Source organism: Pleurodeles waltl, chromosome 10 (genome assembly GCF_031143425.1).
Source record: "Pleurodeles waltl isolate 20211129_DDA chromosome 10, aPleWal1.hap1.20221129, whole genome shotgun sequence".
NCBI classification, from domain to species: domain Eukaryota; kingdom Metazoa; phylum Chordata; class Amphibia; order Caudata; family Salamandridae; genus Pleurodeles; species Pleurodeles waltl.
This window is the reverse complement of record NC_090449.1, coordinates 1,949,779-1,972,973: the sequence shown is the minus strand read 5'-3', so window position 1 is coordinate 1,972,973 and position 23,195 is coordinate 1,949,779. Positions and strand designations below refer to the sequence as shown.

General features: G+C 47.6%; 1 protein-coding gene across 4 annotated transcripts in view; it reads right to left on the bottom strand.

Annotated features, from left to right (window-relative positions):
- KDM5C (lysine demethylase 5C) overlaps window positions 1-23,195 on the bottom strand; it is a 457,813-nt gene that overhangs the window by 341,577 nt on the left and 93,041 nt on the right. For 2 of the 4 annotated variants that reach the window (XM_069209299.1, XM_069209300.1), the window contains exon 6: window positions 16,482-16,550. The exons of the other annotated variants lie outside the window; for them this stretch is intronic. In XM_069209299.1, coding sequence (XP_069065400.1) covers window positions 16,482-16,550 — 69 coding nt within the window. The remainder of the gene's footprint in view (window positions 1-16,481; window positions 16,551-23,195) is intronic. 4 annotated transcript variants of the gene reach the window in all.

The window sequence follows — 23,195 nt, the reverse complement described above, 5'->3', positions numbered from 1 at the left end:
GTCCGAACCCGATGGCGGAAAGAAAACTATCTAAGATGGAGTCGACGCACATGCGCAATGGAGCCGAAAGGGGAGGAGTCCCTCGATCTCGTGACTCGAAAAGACTTCTTCAAAGAAAAATTTAAAGAAATGGCTCCCTGTTGCAGTTACCCCCCACTTTTTGCCTGATACTGATGCTGACTTGACTGAGAAGAGTGCTGGGACCCTGCTAACCAGGCCCCAGCACCAGTGTTCCTTCACCTAAAATGTACCATTGTATCCACAATTGGCACACCCTGGCATTCAGATAAGTCCCTTGTAACTGGTACTTCTAGTACCAAGGGCCCTGATGCCAAGGAAGGTCTCCAAGGGCTGCAGCATGTCTTATGCCACCCTAGAGACCCCTCACTCAGCACAGACACACTGCTTACAAGCCTGAGTGTGCTAGTGAGAACAAAATGAGTAAGTCGACATGGCACTCCCCTCAGGGTGCCATGCCAGCCTCTCACTGCCTATGCAGTATAGGTAAGACACCCCTCTAGCAGGCCTTACAGCCCTAAGGCAGGGTGCACTATACCATAGGTGAGGGTACCAGTGCATGAGCATGGTACCCCTACAGTGTCTAAACAAAACCTTAGACATTGTAAGTGCAGGGTAGCCATAAGAGTATATGGTCTGGGAGTCTGTCAAACACGAACTCCACAGCACCATAATGGCTACACTGAAAACTGGGAAGTTTGGTATCAAACTTCTCAGCACAATAAATGCACACTGATGCCAGTGTACATTTTATTGCAAAATAGACCCCAGAGGGCACCTTAGAGGTGCCCCCTGAAACTTAACCGACTGTCTGTGTAGGCTGACTAGTTCCAGCAGCCTGCCACACCAGAGACATGTTGCTGGCCCCATGGGGAGAGTGCCTTTGTCACTCTGAGGCCAGTGACAAAGCCTGCACTGGGTGGAGATGCTAACACCTCCCCCAGGCAGGAGCTGTGACACCTGGCGGTGAGCCTCAAAGGCTCACCCCTTTGTCACAGCCCAGCAGGGCACTCCAGCTTAGTGGAGTTGCCCGCCCCCTCCGGCCACGGCCCCCACTTTTGGCGGCAAGGCTGGAGGGAACAAAGAAAGCAACAAGGAGTCACTGGCCAGTCAGGACAGCCCCTAAGGTGTCCTGAGCTGAAGTGACTATAACTTTTAGAAATCCTCCATCTTGCAGATGGAGGATTCCCCCAATAGGGTTAGGATTGTGACCCCCTCCCCTTGGGAGGAGGCACAAAGAGGGTGTACCCACCCTCAGGGCTAGTAGCCATTGGCTACTAACCCCCCAGACCTAAACACGCCCTTAAATTTAGTATTTAAGGGCTACCCTGAACCCTAGAAAATTAGATTCCTGCAACTACAAGAAGGACTGCCTAGCTGAAAAACCCCTGCAGAGGAAGACCAGAAGACGACAACTGCCTTGGCTCCAGAAACTCACCGGCCTGTCTCCTGCCTTCCAAAGATCCTGCTCCAGCGACGCCTTCCAAAGGGACCAGCGACCTCGACATCCTCTGAGGACTGCCCCTGCTTCGAAAAGACAAGAAACTCCCGAGGACAGCGGACCTGCTCCAAGAAAAGCTGCAACTTTGTTTCCAGCAGCTTTAAAGAACCCTGCAAGCTCCCCGCAAGAAGCGTGAGACTTGCAACACTGCACCCGGCGACCCCGACTCGGCTGGTGGCGATCCAACACCTCAGGAGGGACCCCAGGACTACTCTAAGACTGAGTACAAAAACCTGTCCCCCCTGAGCCCCCACAGCGCCACCTGCAGAGGGAATCCCGAGGCTTCCCCTGACCGCGACTCTTTGAATCCAAAGTCCCGACACCTGGGAGAGACCCTGCACCCGCAGCCCCCAGGACCTGAAGGACCGGACTTTCACTGGAGAAGTGACCCCCAGGAGTCCCTCTCCCTTGCCCAAGTGGAGGTTTCCCCGAGGAACCCCCCCCTTGCCTGCCTGCAGCGCTGAAGAGATCCCTAGATCTCCCATTGACTTCCATTACAAACCCGACGCTTGTTTCTACACTGCACCCGGCCGCCCCCGCGCTGCTGAGGGTGAAATTTCTGTGTGGGCTTGTGTCCCCCCCGGTGCCCTACAAAACCCCCCTGGTCTGCCCTCCGAAGACGCGGGTACTTACCTGCAAGCAGACCGGAACCGGGGCACCCCCTTCTCTCCATTCTAGCCTATGTGTTTTGGGCACCACTTTGAACTCTGCACCTGACCGGCCCTGAGCTGCTGGTGTGGTGACTTTGGGGTTGCTCTGAACCCCCAACGGTGGGCTACCTTGGACCAAGAACTGAACCCTGTAAGTGTCTTACTTACCTGGTAAAACTAACAAAAACTTACCTCCCCCAGGAACTGTGGAAATTGCACTAAGTGTCCACTTTTAAAACAGCTATTTGTCAATAACTTGAAAAGTATACATGCAATTTTTACGATTTAAAGTTCCTAAAGTACTTACCTGCAATACCTTTCGAATGAGATATTACATGTAGAAATTGAACCTGTGGTTCTTAAAATAAACTAAGAAAATATATTTTTCTATACAAAAACCTATTGGCTGGATTTGTCTCTGAGTGTGTGTACCTCATTTATTGTCTATGTGTATGTACAACAAATGCTTAACACTACTCCTTGGATAAGCCTACTGCTCGACCACACTACCACAAAATAGAGCATTAGTATTATCTCTTTTTGCCACTATCTTACCTCTAAGGGGAACCCTTGGACTCTGTGCATACTATTCCTTACTTTGAAATAGTGCATACAGAGCCAACTTCCTACAAAAAACAACTTGTAACACTCCGAGCCCAACACTAGATGGCAGGATAATGCACAGCATGTGTATCTGCAGCTACACATGCCATCGAACATATAAATATACACATATGTACAAATGTTTGTTGTAACTTAAAAAGGTTACAGGCTCCCGGGGAGGGCGCATGTGAATCTGCAGAGGAACATGCCACGGACAGATATACACTGGGTGACATTTTCCATTCGATGACATACGTAGCTGCAGATACACATGCTATGCATAGACTATAAAGCAGTTATTCGTCCCATAAGCGGTGGTTTGCCTGTAGGAGTTGAAGTTGTTTGAAATAGTGTGCTTAGTACAGCCTGTCCTACTGTGGCTTGTTGTGTTGCTAACACATCTACACAGTAATGATTGGTAAATGTACGGGGTGTTGACCAAGTGGCTGCTTTACAAATTTCTGTCATTGGTATATTTCCTAGAGATGCCATTGTTGCTCCTTTTTTCCTGGTGGAGTGTGCTTTTGGTGTTACTAATAGCTGACGTTTGGCTTTTAGGTAACATGTTTGGATGCATTTTACTATCCATCTGGCTAGTCCTTGTTTTGAGATAGGATTACCAGTATGGGGTTTTTGGAATGCGACAAATAACGGTTTAGTTTTTCTAAATTATTTTGTTCTGTCAATGTAATACATTAAAGCTCTTTTAATGAATGTCTAATGTATGCAGTGCTCTTTCTGCTACTGAGTCTGACTGTGGGAAGAAGACTGGAAGTTCCACTGTTTGATTTAAATGAAACGGTGAGATCACCTTAGGTAGGAATTTTGGGTTTGTCCGAAGTACTACTTTATGTTTGTGTACTTGTATGAAGGGTTGTTCAATAGTGAAAGCTTGTATTTCATTAACTCTCCTTAATGAAGTATTTGCAACGAAGAATGCCACTTTCCATGTTAGGTATTGGATCGGACACAAATGCATGGGTTCAAATGGGGGACCCATGAGCTGTGCGAGTACAGTATTGAGATTCCATGAAGGCACTGGAGGTGTTCTTGGTGGTATGATGCGTTTTAGCCCTTCCATGAAGGCTTTGATAACAGGGACTCTAAATAGAGACATATGTTGTAGGTTTTGCAAATACGCTGAAATAGCGGCGAGATGTATTTTGATGGATGAAAAAGCCAAATTTGCCTTTTGCAAATGAAGTAAATAACCTACAATGTCCTGTAGCGATGCCGAAAGAGGGGCATTTTGTTTAGATTGACAGTAAAACACAAACCTTTTCCATTTGTTGCATAGCACTGCCTGGTAGTGGGTTTTCCTGCTTGTTTAATTACTTCCATACATTCTGTTGGAAGATGTAGATATCCAAACTCTAAGACTTCAGGAGCCAAATCGCTAGATTGAGTATTGCTGGATTTGGATGCCTGATCAGTTGTTTGTTTTGTGTTAACAGATCTGGTCTGTTTGGGAGTTTGACGTGTGGTACTATTGACAGGTATAGCAGTGTGGTGTACCATGGTTGACGTGCCCATGTTGGTGCTATAAGTATGAGTTTGTTTTTGACGCAGTTTGTTGACCAGAAATGGAATGAGCGGGAGAGGGGGGAAAAGCGTAAGCAAATATCCCTGACCAGTTGATCCATGGAGCATTGCCCTTGGATAGAGGGTGTGGGAACCTCAATGCAAAGTTTTCACATTTTGTGTTTTCGCTGGTGGCGAATAGATCTATGTCTGGTGTTCCCCAGTGATGAAAGTATGTTTGAATTACTTGGGGGTGAATTTCCCACTCGTGTGTTTGTTGATGATCTCGGCTGAGAACATTTGCTCATTGATTGTGTGTCCCTGTAATGTATTGTGCTACCGGGTGAATGTTGTTGTGAATTGCCCAATGCCAAATTTTTTGTGCTAGAAGGGACAGTTGCGATGAATAGGTTCCTCCTTGTTTGTTCAGGTAGTACATTGTAGTCATGTTGTCTGTTTTGATAAGAATGTGTTTGTGAACGAAAAGAGGTTGAAAGGCTTTGAGTGCTAGCAATTCTAAGTGGTTTATGTGAAGGTGTTTGTGTTTCTTGTCCCATTGTCCCTGATTGTTGTGATTGTTGAGGTGCGCTCCCCATCCAATCATTGATGCATCTGTTGTAAGTGTGGCTTGAGGCACAGGGTCTTGAAATGGCCACCCTTTGTTTAAATTTATGGGATTCCACCACTGAAGCGAGATGTTTGTTTGGCGGTCTATCAACACTAGATCTTGAAGTTGACCCTGTTCCTGTGACCATTGTTTTGCAAGGCACTGTTCTAAGGGCCGCATGTGTAACCTTGCATTTGGGACAATGGCTATGAATGATGCCATCATGCCCAACAGTTTCATGACAAACTTGACTGTGTACTGTTGGTTTGGCTGGATTTGTGGTAATATATTGTGGAATGATTGTATCCTTTGTGGACTTGGGCTTGCAAGTGCTGTTTGGGTATTTAATATGGCTCCTAAATACTGTTAAACTTGTGCTGGTTGTAAGTGAGATTTTTGGTAGTTTATTGAGAACCCTAGTGTGTGTAGGGTCTGTATTACATAACGTGTATGGTGTTGACACTGTCTGACTGTTGGATTTTATTAGCCTGTCGTCGAGATATGGGAAGAAATGGATGTGTTGCCTTCTTAGGTAGGCTACGACTACGGCAAGGCATTTTGTAAATACTCTGGGAGCTGTTGTTATCCCGAAGGGTAACACTTTGAACTGGTAATGTTTTCCTTGTATTACAAACCTGAGTTATTTCCTGTGCGCTGGATGGATGGGTATGTGAAAACACGCATCTCTGAGGTCTAATGTTGTCATAAAATCTTGTTGTTTTAACAGTGGGACTACATCCTGTAGTGATACCATGTGAAAGTGTTCTGATAGGATGTAAAAATTGAGGGTTCTGAGATCTAGAATTGGGCTCAATGTTCTGTCTTTTTTGGGAATAAGGAAGTACAGGGAATAAACCCCTGTTCCTATCTGATGATGTGGTACAAGCTCTGTGGCTTCTTTGAGTAATAGTGATTGTACCTCTGTTTGCAACATGGAGATGTGTTGGGAGGGGAGTTTGTGTGGTTTTGGAGGTATTTCTGGAGGAAATTGTGCGATTTCTATGCAGTAACCATTGTGGATAATGGATCAGACCCAATTGTATGTTGTGATGGGTAACCAGTGTTTGTGGAGCTTTTGCAGTCTTCCTCCCACAGGGAAAGTGTGGTGAGGGAAGATGTGGAGCGAGTCACTGTTTTGTGTGTGAGGTTTGCTTTGATGGCTGGTATTTTGCCCTACCTCTGGGGAATTGGCCCCTGTAAGTTCCTCTAAACCCACCTCGTTGGTACGGAGGCTGGTAAGACGGTTTTGATTGTGAGGTGGATGCCTCAGATGTTTGGGCTCTAAAACCCCACCCTGTATTGAGGCTTTCGAAAGGAACATCTGTATTGTGTAGAATAAAGAGCACCCATGGCTTTAGCAGTGTCGGCGTCCTTTTTCATTTTTTCAATGGCTGTATCAACCTGAAGGTCAAACAGCAGTTTTTCATTAAATGGCATGTTAAGGACAGCTTGCTCAATTTCAGGTTTAAAGCCTGACGACCGAAGCCATGCGTGTCTCCGAATGGTGACTGCAGTATTGCCTGTTCTTGTTGCGGTGTCGGAGTCTAGAGCTGACCTAGTTTGGTTATTTGTAATAGCCTGCCCTTCCTCGACTATTTGCTGGGCTCTTTTCTGTTGGTCCTTGGGGGAGATGATGGATGATGTCTTTCATCTCGTCCCAGTGGGCCCTATCGTATCGAGCCAGTAGTGCTTGGGAGTTGGCTATTCTCCATTGATTAGCCACTTGCAATGCCACTTTTACCAGCTGCATGGAATATCCCGCTTTGTCTGGTGGTGGTGACTGGGAGTTGGCCCTCTTCCTTGCCGCACAGACAACTACGGAATCGGAAGGTAGCTGCTGGGTAATGAAAGCTGGATCAGAAGGAGGCAGCTTATATTTCTTTTCTACCCTAGGAGTGATGACTCTTGCCTTAACTGGTTCTTGAAAAATCTGATGTGCATGTTTTAACATGCCTGGAAGCATGGGAAGGGACTGGTAAGTAGTGTGAGTGGAGGACAACGTATTAAAAAGAAAATCATCCTCAAGAGGTTCTGTGTGCATGGCTACGTTATGGCATGGCGCTGCCCTAGCTAGAACCTGAGTGTATGCAGTGCTGTCTTCTGGGGGCGATGGTTTGGAAGGATAGCAGTCTGGACTGTTATCAGAAATGGGATCATCGTAGAGGTCCCATGGGTCGACATTATCTTGGTGTGAATCTGCAGAGTGTACTGGAGACTGTGCAGTGGGGGTAGTAGGTGGAGAGACAGTCAGGTGAGGAGAATGAGGAGGAGACTGATGAGGTAAGAATTGAGGAGGTGGAGTTTTTTGTTTGGGTTTTGGCACTTTAGCTGGTGGCTGAACAGTGTCCAATTGTCCTTGAAAGGCTAGCTTCCTCTTTATTTTTTAGAGGTGGTGCAGTTAGGATCTTGCCAGTGTCTTTAGGAATCTGAATTCTGGACTGCCTTTCATCAAATTCCTCCATTTGTGCGAGTTCCTCAGAAAATCTATGGCTTTCTTTAAGTTGTTTGGAAAGTCCATGCTCCTCTGTGTATATGGGTCTTTTCGGCTCCGAAGCTGGTTTCCTCAGGATCAAAAGGCCTGGAGTAGATGTTGGCCTCAGCTCAGAGAGGGATTTTTGAGGCTAAGACTCGATGGGTCGGTGTTTGCCTATTTCGGAGCCTGAGCTTCAGCTCGAGTCCGAAGGCTTCGGTGGTGTGGCCTTTCTCGGTGCCGAAGTTGTTGCTTGGTCACTGGAAGTCTTTTTACGGGTGAAGCCATGCCCTTCCGGCAGGGGCGTTCCCGAGGCCTTGTGCTTGGTTTGTAAAGGGGCAGGCGTGCTCACGTGCTGTCCTGCCCTGACTGGTCGGTCCTCCTCAGACTCTTGCTCGGATTCGAACCCCCGAAAGGAGACTGCAGGTGTGCTTAGTCTTTGCTTCTTCCACGTCGAGACGTTCTGTGCTTCTCAAAGTCATTTCCAACCGTTGCGCTCTTCGGTCTCGTAGTCTCTTCTTCAAGCGGAAAGATCTGCAGGCCTCGCAAGTATCCTCTCGATGGTCTGGAGATAGACAGAGGTTACAGACAAGATGTTGGTCCGTATATGGGAACTTGGCGTGGCACAGAGGGCAGAAGCGAAACGGGGTCCGGTCCATGAGGCTTCGACGAGGCTTTGGTCAGCCCAACCAGGCCCAAGTTGGGAGCGGGTGCCGGAAGGGCAAGTAAAGGAGTTGGATCCGTCGGTACCGAAGTGTCGATGATCGATGGTGTAGGAAGTTGGCTCTGTATGCACTATTTCAAAGTAAGGAATAGTATGCACAGAGTCCAAAGGTTCCCCTTAGAGGTAAAATAGTGGCAAAAAGAGATAATTCTAATGCTCTATTTTGTGGTAGTGTGGTCGAGCAGTAGGCTCATCAAAAGGAATAGTGTTAAGCATTTGTTGTACACGCACAGGCAATAAATGAGGAACACACACTCGGACAATTCCAGGCCAATAGGTTTTTGTATAGAAAAATCTCTTGTCTAACTTTATTTTAAGAACCACAGGTTCAAGATTTACATGTAATATTTCAAATGAAAGGTATTGCAGGTAGGTACTTTAGGAACTTTGAATTAGCAAAATAGCATATACACTTTTCACTTAAATCACATATAGCTATTTTAAAACTAGACAGTGCAATTTTCAACAGTTCCTGGGGGGAGTAAGAGTTTGTTAGTTTTTGCAGGTAAGTAAACCACCTACGGGTTTCAAGTTTGGGTCCAAGGTAGCCCACCGTTGGGGGTTCAGAGCAACCCCAAAGTTACCACACCAGCAGCTCAGGGCCGGTCAGGTGCAGAGGTCACAGTGGTGCCCAAAATGCATAGGCTTCAATGGAGAAGGGGGTGCCCCGGTTCCAGTCTGCCAGCAGGTAAGTACCCGCGTCTTTGGAGGGCAGACCAGGGGGGTTTTGTAGGGCACCGGGGGGGTCACAAGTCCACACAGAAAGTACACCCTCAGCGGCACGGGGCAGCCGGGTGCAGTGTGCAAACAAGCGTCGGGTTTGTAATAGAAAGCAATGGGAGACCCAGGGGTCTCTTCAGCGATGCAGGCAGGCAAGGGGTGGGGGGGCTCCTCAGGGTAGCCACCACCTGGGCAAGGGAGAGGGCCACCTGGGGGTCACTCCTGCACTGGAGGTCAGATCCTTCAGGCCCTGGGGACTGCAGGAGCAGAGTCTTTACCAGACGTCGGATCTTAGAAACAGGCAGTGTCGGTCAGGGGGAGCCTCGGGATTCCCTCTGCAGGAGTCACTGTGGGGGCTCAGGGGGGGCAACTCTGGCTACTCACGGTCTCGCAGTCGCCGGGGAGTCCTCCCTGAAGTGTTTGTTCTCCACAAGTCGAGCCGGGGCTTGTCGGGTGCAGAGTGCCAAGTCTCACGCTTCCGGCGGGAAACGCATGTTGTTTTAAAGTTGCTCCTTTGTTACAAAATTGCAGTCTTTGGTGAACAGAGCCGCTGTCCTCGGAAGTTCTTGGTCCTTCTAGATGCAGGGCAGTCCTCTGAGGCTTCAAAGGTCGCTGGTGTAAAGAAATGGCTTCCTGTTGCAGTTACCCCCCACTTTTTGCCTGATACGGATGCTGACTTGACTGAGAAGTGTGCTGGGACCCTGCTAACCAGGCCCCAGCACCAGTGTTCTTTCACCTAAAATGTACCATTGTTTCCACAATTGGCACAACCCTGGCACCTAGGTAAGTCCCTTGTAACTGGTACCCCTGGTACCAAGGGCCCTGATGCCAGGGAAGGTCTCTAAGGGCTGCAGCATGTCTTATGCCACCCTAGGGACCCCTCACTCAGCACAGACACACTGCTTGCCAGCTTGTGTGTGCTGGTGGGGAGAAAATGACTAAGTCGACATGGCACTCCCCTCAGGGTGCCATGCCAACCTCCCACTGCCTGTGGCATAGGTAAGTCACCCCTCTAGTAGGCCTTACAGCCTTAAGCCAGGGTGCACTATACCACAGGTGAGGGCATATGTGCATGAGCACTATGCCCCTACAGTGTCTAAGCAAAACCTTAGACATTGTAAGTGCAGGGTAGCCATAAGAGTATATGGGCTGGGAGTCTGTCAAAAACGAACTCCACAGCTCCATAATGGCTACACTGAAAACTGGGAAGTTTGGTATCAAACTTCTCAGAATAATAAACCCACACTGATGCCAGTGTTGGATTTATAAAAAAATGCACACAGAGCATCTTAGAGATGCCCCCCGTAGTTTACCCAATTGTTCAGTGCAGGACTGACTGGTCTGTGCCAGCCTGCTGCTGAGAGACGAGTTTCTGACCTCATGCGGTGAGAGCCTTTGTGCCCTCCGAGGACAGAAACAAAGCCTGCTCCGGGTGGAGGTGCTTCACACCTCCCCCCTGCAGGAACTGTAACACCTAGCAGTGAGCTTCAAAGGCTCAAGCTTCGTGTTACAATGCCCCAGGGCACTCCAGCTAGTGGAGATGCCCGCCCCCTGGACCCAGCCCCCACTTTTGGCGGCAAGTCCAGGAGAGATAATGAGAAAAACGAGGAGTCACTGACCAGTCAGGACAGCCCCTAAGGTGTCCTGAGCTGAGGTGACTGACTTTTAGAAATCCTCCATCTTGTAGAAGGAGGATTCCCCCAATAGGATTAGGGATGTGACCCCCTCCCCTTGGGAGGAGGCACAAAGAGGGTGTACCCACCCTCAGGGCTAGTAGCCATTGGCTACTAACCCCCCAGACCTAAACACACCCTTAAATTTGGTATTTAAGGGCTCCCCTGAACCTAAGAATTTAGATTCCTGAAACTACAAGAAGAAGAGGACTGCTGAGCTGAAAAACCCCTGCAGAGGAAGAACAGAAGACACCAACTGCTTTGGCCCCAGACTCACCGGCCTGTCTTCTGCCTTCCAAAGAAACCTGCTCCAGCGACGCTTTCCAAGGGACCAGCGACCTCTGAATCCTCTGAGGACTGCCCTGCTTCGAGAAAGACAAGAAACTCCGGAGGTCAGCGGCCCTGCTCCAAAAGAACTGCAACTTTGTTTCAAGTAGCAGATTTAAAGACCCCTGCAACTCCCCGCAAGAAGCGTGAGACTTGCAACACTGCACCCGGCGACCTCGACTCGACGAGAACCAACACCTCAGGGAGGACCCTCCGGCGACTCCAAGACTGTGAGTAACCAAAGTTGTCCCCCCTGAGCCCCCACAGCGACGCCTGCAGAGGGAATCCCGAGGCTCCCCCTGACCGCGACTGCCTGAACTCCCTTTCCCGACGGCTGGAAAAGACCCTGCACCCGCAGCCCCCAGCACCTGAAGGAACAGAACTCCTGTGCAGGAGTGACCCCCCAGGAGGCCCTCTCCCTTGCCCAGGTGGTGGCTACCCCGAGGAGCCCCCCCTTGCCTGCCTGCAACGCTGAAGAGATCCCTTGATCTCTCATAGGAAACCATTGAAAACCTGACGTGTGTTTGCACACTGCACCCGGCCGCCGCCGCGCTGCTGAGGGTGTACTTTCTGTGTGGGCATGTGTCCCCCCCGGTGCCCTACAAAACCCCCCTGGTCTGCCCTCCGAAGACGCGGGTACTTACCTGCTGGCAGACTGGAACCGGGGCACCCCCTTCTCTCCATTGAAGCCTATGTGTTTTGGGCACCTCTTTGACCTGTGCACCTGACCGGCTCTGAGCTGCTGGTGTGATAACTTTGGGGTTGCTCTGAACCCCCAACGGTGGGCTACCTTGGACCCAAAATTGAAACCTGTAAGTGACTTACTTACCTGTTAAAACTAACATCAATTTACCTCCCCCAGGAACTGTGAAAATTGCACTGTGTCCACTTTTAAAACAGCTTATTGTGTTTTATGTAAAAAGTATATATGCTACTGTGATTATTCAAAGTTCCTGGAGTACTTACCTGCAATACCTTTCAAATGAGATATTACATGTAGAATTTGAACCTGTGGTTCTTAAAATAAACTAAGAAAAGATATTTTTCTATAACAAAACCTATTGGCTGGATTTGTCTCCGAGTGTGTGTTCCTCATTTATTGCCTGTGTGTATGTACAACAAATGCTTAACACTACTCCTTTGATAAGCCTACTGCTCGACCACACTACCACAAAATAGAGCATTAGTATTATCTCTTTTTGCCACTCTCTTACCTCTAAGGAGAACCCTTGGACTCTGTGCATGCTATTCCTTACTTTGAAATAGCACATACAGAGCCAACTTCCTACAGCTGGTCCCTGGGGAAAGCGTAGTTGGAGCAGTGTCTTTAGAAGTGGGGAGACAGGCCGGTAGAGCTGGGGCCAAAGCAGTTGGTGTCTCCGTCTTCTCTGCAGGGTTTTTCAGCTTAGCAGTCCTCTTCTTCTTAGGCTGCAGGAATCTGAGTTCCTAGGTTCTGGGGAGCCCCTAAATACTAAATTTAGGGGTGTGTTTAGGTCTGGGGGGTTAGTAGCCAATGGCTACTAGCCCTGAGGGTGGCTACACCCTGTTTGTGCCTCCTCCATGAGGGGAGGGGGGCACATTCCTATCCCTATTGGGGGAATCCTCCATCTGCAAGATGGAGGATTTCTAAAAGTCAGAGTCACCTCAGCTCAGGATGCCTTAGGGGCTGTCCTGACTGGCCAGTGACTCCTTGTTTTTCTCATTATCTCCTCCGGCCTTGCCGTCAAAAGTGGGGCCGTGGCTGGAGGGGGCGGGCAACTCCACTAGCTGGAATGCCCTGGGGTGCTGTAACAAAGGGGGTGAGAGCCTTTGAGGCTCACCGCCAGGTGTTACAGTTCCTGCAGGGGGAGGTGATCAGCATCTCCACCCAGTACAGGCTTTGTTACTAGCCACCGAGTGACAAAGGCACTCTCCCCATGTGGCCAGCAACATGTCTGGTGTGTGGCAGGCTGCTAGAACTAGTCAGCCTACACAGATAGTCGGTTAAGGTTTCAGGGGGCACCTCTAAGGTGCCCTCGGGGTGTATGTTACAATAAAATGTACACTGGCATCAGTGTGCATTTATTGTAATGAGAAGTTGGATACCAAACTTCAGTTTTCAGTGTAGCCATTATGATGCTGTGGAGTTCGTGCATGACAGACTCCCAGACCATATACTCTTATGGCTACCCTGCTCTTACAATGTCTAAGGTTTTGCTTAGACACTGTAGGGGCATAGTGCTCATGCACTTATGCCCTCACCTATGGTATATAGTGCACCCTGCCTTAGGGCTGTAAGGCCTGCTAGAGGGGTGACTTATCTATACTGCATAGGCAATGTGAGGTTGGCATGGCACCCTGAGGGGAGTGCCATGCCGACTTAGTCGTTTTATCCCCACTAGCACACAAGCTGGCAAGCAGTGTGTCTGTGCTGAGTGAGGGGTCCCCAGGGTGGCATAAGATATGCTGCAACCCTTACAGACCTTCCCTGGCATCAGGGCCCTTGGTATCAGTTACAAGGGACTTACCTGGATGCCAGGGTGTGCCAATTGTGGAAACAAAATTACAGGTTAGGGAAAGAACACTGGTGCTGGGGCCTGGTTAGCAGGCCTCAGCACACTTTCAAATCAAAACTTAGCATCAGCAAAGGCAGAAAGTCAGGGGGTAACCATGCCAAGGAGGCATTTCCTTACAGATGGTATGCGATCGAAACAATACAGATGAATTAGAGAGTTTGTAGTACTTTTCCGACTCAAACTACCGGAGCGAATAGAAACACGTCCGAACCCGATGGCGGAAAGAAAACAATCCAAGATGGAGTCGATGCCCATGTGCAATGGAGCCGAAGAGGAGGAGTCACTCGATCCCGTGACTCGAAAAGAACTTGTAACACTCCGAGCCCAACACTATGTTGTTCTGTGCTTGGCATGTTCGTGGGTCATTGCATAGCTCCTGGGTGGGTTGTTATACTAGATATCTATGAATACTTGCTCTCATCTTAGCACACTTATCTACCGATCATCATATGTCATGTCTATCAATCTATCCTCCATTCCCACTCTGACTCATCACAAATCCATTCTACAACTTTCATCTCCTAAGTAACTCTTCCTGAGCTCTTCCCTCCGCTTCCACATCTAACTCACCAAACCTCACACTACTACCATGACCTCCCAAACATCTACTAAATTTGCCCTCATTTATCTCACTCTGCTACTATGATCTCCCTAACCCTTCCACAGACTCTTTCCTCCTCCATCCCCCTTTACTCCAGTCAATCTAAAACTCTCAAATTAACTCATAATACTAAAACTGTACTCATATTTCCCGATACTAATCCATCACTAATTCTTGTTGGGTTCCGGAGTAGCGTGCTACTCGCCAAAAAGCGCTTTGACGGCTCGTCAGGGGTAGTAAGCACTATATAAATACTATTACAATTACAATTGTACTTTTGCTCACCACACCACCCCAGTTTGGACCCAGCCATATACAAATCAGTCTTGACCCTGCTCCCCATGAGTCAGTCCAAACTGGGGTGGCATGGTGAGCAAAAGAACAGTGGATTAAACCCAGATCTGTGGGTGGGTGGGGGGGGGGGGGGGTAAGTGTTTGAAAAGTTACCATTCCATCCATCATCTGTTTGTATTGCTAAAGTTGCCCTAAGTGGCCAGGGTATGCCCATATGTGGGTCCCTTTCTCACTGTGCCACTAGACTCCAGCTAGTATGGCTGATGAGGGGTGATATCATGAAACCGGTCCCCAGATGTTTGTTTCCAGTCCAAAAAGGACCTGGCCTGGCAGTTCAGGCTGGACTGTTCCCAGAGGGAACCGGTTCAAGACTGATTCTGATAAGGCTGGGTCCAAACGGCAGTGGCATGGGGAGCAAAGGAATGATGGATTAAACCCAGATCTGTGACTGAGAGGGTGAGTGAATGAAAGAAAAGTTTCAGCACTCCGCCCGTCATTCTTTTATGATGCTAGGGTATAGTGTAGGTCACATATGGCCAATGTCTGCTCTCAGGACATGAGGCTCCTGTATAAATATCAAATCTGGGTCAAAGTGTCAGTTTCTCCACAGATAGCACCAAGAACTAAGGCCTGACGTTTAAAGATACTAGTGAACAGGGAGCCGCAGATCAAAGTGCAGAAAGCACAGTCGCTATTCAATCGTGCAGCGAAGAGAGGTCTAATTCAGAGACTCCCCTAGGTCACCCTGACAGAGTCTCACATTTAAGACCATCCATGTGGAGGAAGCTCTTTGCTTCCAGTATGTAGTTTGCTTCTCAGAGGGACATCTGCGCACATCACCCATTTTTACAAAGTCCCATGTGTGTCACAGGCCGGCCATTCTGTTGAGGCCCTGGAGGTATCTGTATACACTGGGCACACATCATCACCCACTTCTCCATATACTTGCCCAACCCCACCCAGTGTCATGTATATTGCCCAAGTCCCTCTCAGGAAGAGTGGGGGTTTGGAGGCTCAGAAACCTCCAGCAGCCCACAAGCGTAGACCCTCAAGTCTCAATCCTGGCCACCCTCTGCAACTTCTGCACTCATCAGTAGCAGGCTTTCCATCCCTGTAGCCATCGTCACACTCCGCCACTTTCCAGGTTCTCACATTGCTCAGGTGTGGAGCCACCAGGTTCTGTGCTGCCCAGTGGCATCGGTCTACAGCTCTTTTCACTAAGGCAGCAACAGTCATTCACTCTGCACCAGAGGCCTCAGATCTATGCTCTTGCCACACAGTCCATGTTGGAATCCCTATTTCCAAGCCACAACAACTGGGGGCAGGAGGTGGGTATTGGGGGGGGTGGGGGTGGAGGAGTATCACAGGCTTGAGAGCACAGTCAGGCAACAGAGAAACAAGTAGTCTGCCCAGAGCACCATCATGAAGTAGATGCCCTACTGCAGTGGTTCTCAACCTGTAGGCCAGGGACCCCTGGGGGTCCGCGAAGCCTCCTCAGGGGGTCCGCGACGGCTTAGAAAATTTAATATTAGGTTCCAACTATCAGTAATGACTCAGTGGGGGTCCCCAGATTCCAATAACGATTCAGTGGGGGTCCCCGGGCTCCAGTATTGATAAAATGGGGGTCCACAGAAGTCAAAAGGTTGGGAACCACTGCCCTACTGTGTACCATTTTTACCACAAGCCCAGCCTCCATCACGGCCAGAGTACACAGACCGCTTATTTCCTCTTCAAGCTCCATCACGGACAGAGTACACAGACCGTTTATTTCCTCTTCAAGCTCCATCGCGGACAGAGTACACAGACCGCTTAGTTCCTCTTCAAGCTCCATCGCGGACAGAGTACACAGACCGCTTAGTTCCTCTTCAAGCTCCATCGCGGACAGAGTACACAGACCGCTTAGTTCCTCTTCAAGCTCCATCGCGGACAGAGTACACAGACCGCTTAGTTCCTCTTCAAGCTCCATCGCGAAGTAAACATCTGAGCGTCATCGCAGACCGAGATCACAGAATAGGGTTTATGTAGAGCACAACTCCATCACAGAGTAATGCAAAAAAACGTTTACTGCCAGCCTGAGATCCGTCACTACCCGTGACCTAGGGAAGAGAGGCAACCTGCTCCCAACACAAACACAATGGAACACAGACAACAGAAAAACATTCATGCAATCAAGGATCGGGGATGGGAGGAGAAATGAACGGACAAATGAAATAATACCAAGGATGGAGAAATCTGATCAGGGAGGGAGGGCGATGTGCCAGCGGCAGGATAGACACTCTCAGGATCCTGTGAGATGACAAAATAAGAATGGATAAGAAACTGGGAGCGCTCTTAAAAAGCAAGACCAAATGACAGAAGTGATCAGAACACAAGGAAAGTAAAACCAAAGGAGACACCAGCACCGATTAATCTCCGCAGATAATGAGACCAAAGTGTGTTAGTAATGAGTGGGCAACTAAAAGGTGGCAATACAACAGGGCACAGTCTACAAAGTGAAACTAGAAGGTGTTAGTACACACTGCAAAACCATGAACAGCATAAGGACAGAGCTTAGATCTATGACAAAGGGTGCATTAATAAAGTGTAATCAGAGAACATTAAACCAGAGGGCGAGCCAGAGAAGAAACAACTCCACAGAGACTGTTAGTGCAGTGTGACACCTAAGAGGGTGACGCCTCTACAGAAGTAAACCACAGACAGGGCGAATGCACAACAAGAAGCAGCATTAGGACAGAGCTGGATCTAGACCTCTGGATACAAGGGGTGCATTAATAAAGAGTGATCAGAGAACATTAATCCAAAGGGCAAGCCAGAGAAGAAATGTAGGAAAATGGCTCCCTGTTGCAGTTACCCCCCACTTTTTTGCCTGATGCTGACTTGACTGAAGTGTGCTGGGACCCTGCTAACCAGACACCAGCACCAGTGTCCTTTCACTAAAAATGTACCATTGTTTCCACAATTGGCTCATCCCTGGCACACAGATAAGTCCCTTGCAAAAGGTGCCAGTGGTACCAAGGGCCCTGTGACCAGGGAAGGTCCCTAAGGGGTGCAGCATGTGTTGTGCCACCCTAAGGGACCCCTCACGTAACACATGCACACTGCCACTGCAGATTGTATGTGTTGGTGGGGAGAAAAGGGCAAACTCGAAATGGCATTCCCCCCCAGGATGCCATGCACACAAAATACTGCCTGTGGCATAGGTAAGTCACTCCTCTAGCAGGGCCTTACAGCCCTAAGGCAGGGTGCACTATACCACAGGTGAGGACATAGCTGCATGAGCAATATGCCAATACAGTGTCTAAGTCCATTCCTAGACATTGTAAGTGCAGTGTGGCAATTTTAAGTATATGGTCTGGGAGTTTGTCAAAACGAACTCCACAGCTCCATAATGGCTACACTGAATACTGGGAAGTTTGGTATCAAACGTCTCAGAATAATGAACCCACACTGATGCCAGTGTTGGTCTTATTACAAAATGCACAGAGGGCATCTTAGAAGATGCCCCCTGTATTTTACACAGTCCTTCAGTGCAGGACTGACTGGTCTGTGCCAGTCTGCCACTGAGACAAGGTTCTTACCCCCTGGGGGTGAGAGCCTTTGTGCTGAGGCCAGAAACAAAGCCTGCACTGGGTGGAGGTGCTTCACACCTCCCCCCTGCAGGAACTGTAACACCTAGCAGTGAGCCTCAAAGGCTCAGGCTTCGTGTTACAATGCCTTAGGGCACTCCAGCTAGTGGAGATGCCTGCCCACTGGACACAGCCCCCCACCTTTGGCGGCAGGTCCAGAGGAGATAATGAGAAAAACAAGGATAAGTCACCCACCAGTCAGGATAGCCCCTAAGGTGCTATGAGCTGAGATGACCCCTGCCTTTAGAACTCCTCTATCTTGGTTTTGGAGGATTCCCCAAATAGGAATAGCGATGTGCCCCTCTCCCCTAAGGGAGTTAGGCACAAAGAGGGTGTAGCCACCCTCAAGGACAGTAGCCATTGGCTACTGCCCCCAGGCAGAAACACACCCCTAAAATTCAGTATTTAGGGGCGACCCTGAACCCAGGAAATGAGATTCCTGCAACCTACACAAAGGACTGCTGACCTGAAAGCCCCGCAGAGACAACAAATGACTTGGCCCCAGCCCTACTGGCCTGTCTCCAGGCTCAAAGAACCTGTACAGCGACGCATCAGACAGGGACCAGCGACCTGAGGACTACCCTGAAACCAAAGGACCAAGAAACTCCAGAGAACAGCGGCACTGTTCACCAACCTTTGGTACAATCAACATAAAAACGGAGCACTCTAGGTTCAAACCAAGCAGTGCCTCTTCCTTCTTTTCAGAGTTGGAGCACACAATATAGGAAGTGTAATGGACTATTCAAAGTGACTTACAGGGCTCGAAAAAACTACCCGACCTCTCACATTGGCAAGTTTTATTTATGAGGTCAAGCTATTTTTAGAATCCATTCGACCCTTCTGGCCAGTGGACAAAGAACAGGTGTTCTGTTCAGTCAAAAATGAATTAACAATTAAGATGCCTTTAAATCTTATTCTTGTCACAGTTGCTCTATGTTCAGAGACAGAGGTCAAAGTCAGTTTGTCTTCTTGCAATGCAAATACTTTTCCTTGTGACTGCAGAGTTCCAGGATTTTGTAAGGTGCACTGCCTGACCTATGTGAAATGAGAGGCTTTTGTATCAGGTTTTTCCTAACACACATTTATATAACTAACTCAACTTTACAAACATTTCAAAATGTATTTCAATAGCTGTGAAAAACTATTTTTCTACTTGTGTGTGATGAAAACAATATGTTATTAGAATCGGAAAAAAAGTCAAAACGCTTTACTTGGTGATGTGTAAATGCTAAATGTTTTCTGAAACCCAATATTTGTAGATTACTGATAAAACTACATAGTGTATTAGCAATAAAGCTGCAAGTTATTGGGAAGGTTTTTGGACATTTCTTGGAAATGTGCTGTCTGTAAAAGACAGTGCGCTACCACATCATGCCTTAGTAACATATTTATTAAAAGTGGGTGTTTAAAACTGAGAAACACTCCTGCCCTGATGCAAAGCTGTTAGTAAACTAAGAGGCAAGTCATGCATGGATCATGTGCACCCTGTATGTGGGCTAGATTTATTATACATGGAGCAAATGTTTAGTGTATTTAATAAATAAAATGATTTTTTTTTTTTTTTTTAACAGCAGAAATGCTGACCGCACATATTTGAACGTGCACTCATGAGAAAGAAGAAAAAGGCGACTGTAAAATACAATAGTTGCCTAGGATCACACAATTTGAGACCCGTTTCCAGGTCAAGTACAATACAGTCAGATCGAGTAGATTATTCAAACTACTCGACCTGCAGGTCTAGTAATATTTTTATGATTTTTCGAGGTCTGAATTAACAGTGGCATTTCTTGTTTCTCTGGGTGGCAACCAAATCCACTGTGACCTAATCTGTAGAAGAATATTTCCACTTGCTCTTGCAGGAACGCTCATTAATGGCAGCCCAAGAGTGTTCAATTGAGTGCATCTGCCCGAGCATTTTGACATGGAGGAAGGTGCTCCACGGTGATGTCCCCTTGGTGAGAAATGGCCTAGTCCCACAGCTGTTGCACCTCTGAGAGAGGTGCAGACCTTGATCCTCCTTGCTTAGATATATAAAACCCTTGTATTGTCCATCCTGATGAGGCTCCCTCAACCTGCCAGTCCTGGAAAAACACTTTTCAGCCCAGTTGTAAACACCAAGGCCCGGTACATTGGTATGGATCATCTTCTCAGTTTCTGATCGGAGACCTCTGGTCGACGTATCTTGCATGTGAACTCCCTAGCCATATATGGACACATCTCTTAAGAGCACTACTTTGTCCAATGGAGGATGGAAAGAGGCCTGCATTGAGATTTACAGGGAATCTCCGCAACAGCAATGCCTACCTCAGCAGTCTTGAAATTTGGACCGTGCTGTTCCATAAGCAATCTATTTGCTTCATTTGACTGTTCTGCTCTTGTTGCAAGGGTCTCATCTGGAGTCGGCAAACTGGCAACAAGCCATATGCAGGGCGACATCAGGCCCAGAAGAGACTTGTACTGCTTGACTATGACTGACAGCCTGGTGGAGAAATCCCTTGCCATGACTTGTAGCATTCTTACTGTGCCTTCGGGAGGAAAAGCTTATCCATGCTGAGTTTCTAGTATCATTCCTAGTATTTAAAGTTTCAGTTTTGGTTCTATAAAGGATCGGATCTGTTGAAGCTTAGTGTCCATCTCAACTTGTGAAACTGACGCAAGAGGTCAAGGAAGTTTTTGCATCTTCCCTTGATGAAGTCTTGACAAGTCACTCGCTCACATACTGCTACACTTGGCAACTGGCACTAGGCTTCTGGTAAATATCTGAGGTGCTGATTTGAGGCCAAAGGGAAGCCCCTTGAATTGGTTGTGCTGCTTTACCACTGAAAAGCAAAGGTATTTACTATGCTTCCGGTGTATGGGGAAATGGAAACACACATCCTGAAGATCCAGGGAGGTCTGGTAGTCTCCTTCCTGGATCATCCAGACAACGTTTTTAGAGCAGAACCATGCAAAAAGACTTTCAGGAACTTGTTCAGTTTCAAGGTCTAGAATTGGCCTTCACCATTCAGTTTACTTCTCCATCAAAAAGAATCTGACGTAACACCCTTATGTCCTCTGCGATTTCTGGAGCATCTCTATTGCTCCCTAGGGGAGGAGGATTTTTTGTTGTAGCTTCAAAAGAAGATAGAATAGTTTTACTTGTAACTCCTATTCTCTCTGAGAGACATTTGCATGATAAGTCCTAAGCATTGAATGGTCGCGCCCACATGCAAGGACCCATGGAGCAGTTCTTTAATATATCTTCTGAAGTGGAGATTTTTACCTGCCTTCCTGAAGAAAGGTGAAGACACTTAAAGAGAGACAATGGAACCTATATATCTAGGCTACAATGGCCCAATTCTTCATCATGAAAGCCAAAAAGGACCAATACATAAAATGAATATAATTTAAGATGTTTAGAAACAGTATAAATCTCCTTCACAAACCCCTTTTTATGGGGGAGATGAGGGAGAACAGGGCAGCCTAGCCTCATAGGCTGTCATTTTTTAGCTAAAATAAAGGTTGTGCCTTTAAGAACCCAGGGACTACCAGTATCCCATCTTGCTAAGCGAATGTCAGTTGCTTCAGTTCTTTAAGGCGATGTGCGATATATAAAGATTGCAAGGATACCTCGGTCTATTCCACCTGGAAGGAGATAGGGTTGTTTATGACTTATCATGGAGTAACAGGTAAGAAACTATACATGGAAATACCCTAAGAAAAAAGGAATAGTCCTAAGCACTGAATAGAGTAGCAAACCCATCCCCAAATACCACGGTGGAGAAGACAAAGGGTCACAGACCGTTCAAGCAAATAGATTTGGGGGAAGCCTGTCTTATTTGAGCATCTGCTCTAGCATCAGAGTCTCGGCAGTGGTGTTTGGTAAAAGTATTACTGATTTCCAAGTAGCTGCTTTGCAAGTCTCTGGAATCAGGATACTGCGCAGTAAAGCGTCAGTAGCTGCTTTCCCCCTACTAGAGTGTGCCTTGGGTTTGGCTGCTAGTGATTTAGGAGGTTTTTGGTAGCACAAATAAATACATGAAACTATCCATCTAGATTGTTTGGAGGTGGCTAATCCGGTGCGGACCGGACCATAGTTAATAAACCATTGGTAAGGTCACCGGATATCGCTTTTCTTATCGAGATAAGGCTTCGGAACCCTCCTGACAGCAAGTGAATTGAATGGAGATTATCCGGCATGAGTAGAGGGATTCTGAATAGGCAACGAGATATTCTGGTTGACATGGAAGTCCAACACTACTTTAGGAAGGAATTTCAGGTGAGTTCTCATAAGCACTTTGCTAGAATGAAAAAGAGTGGATGGTCTATGAGAACATAGTGCTCGTATGTAAAAACTTTATTGCAGGACTAAAAAACCCTTGCAGTACAATAAACATTACAACTGCATTAAAATGACTCAAGATACCAACACCTGTACATCCGTTTAATGCATTATGAATAAAAGGCTCATTTCCGACAGTTGTTGCCAAACAATTAAAAAAAACAAAAGCAACGCAGCCCCCATCCCCACCCTCCAGTTAAAGTTTCCCTGAAAAGCGGTTATAACTTTTTTCTCTAAAAACTAGTGAGGCAATCAGTTACTAAATCACAAAATAGCATTTGTAGGCATTAATCTTGATAAGGTGCACATGCAGGAAAATTAAGTTCACTTTAATAATTAAAAAATACATCACAATTTCAAAGCAATTTAGGGGTGTACGCTATAGCAGAGAAGAATTCTGATAAAGGCCTACACTTTTCTATAATAGACAGTGAAGCAGCAACAATGCCAGATGCAGCATTCAGAATAGCCTCTACAGCGGAGGGCACTAACCAGGGCGGTTAGTTCACAAATGGCCCCTATCCTATTTCTCTACTTGGGCCTCAGGACCCCACCCTTGTCAAGAAGCACTGCAGGCATTTCATCGTTGCACAGTTTAACCTGATGTCCCGAGGGTGGAAGCAGGCCAAGACAGCCGCCCTGCAGGGCCGAATGCCCGGGCATTCCACCTTCTTCGTAAAAGTTCACGCCGGTCCTGCCGAAGGATGGGGCATAAGCACAGTATATGGATGATGTCTTCCTGACCAAGTTCACACAGCCGTCAGTTCCCTAGCCCTTCTCGCCTTTTCCACATGGGTTCGTAATAAGGGGTAGGTATTAGCCCCATCCTGGAAGACATGAACTGTGCCTTTACCCCATCATTAGAGTTCACTAAGATAACTCTGGGGTTTCAGCTGCCTGTAAGTTTAGAGAGTCATCCAACCATGTTTATGCAGGGCCAGGCTAGCCTCATCTTTAAGCAATGAAAGTCATTTGCTGCTAGTT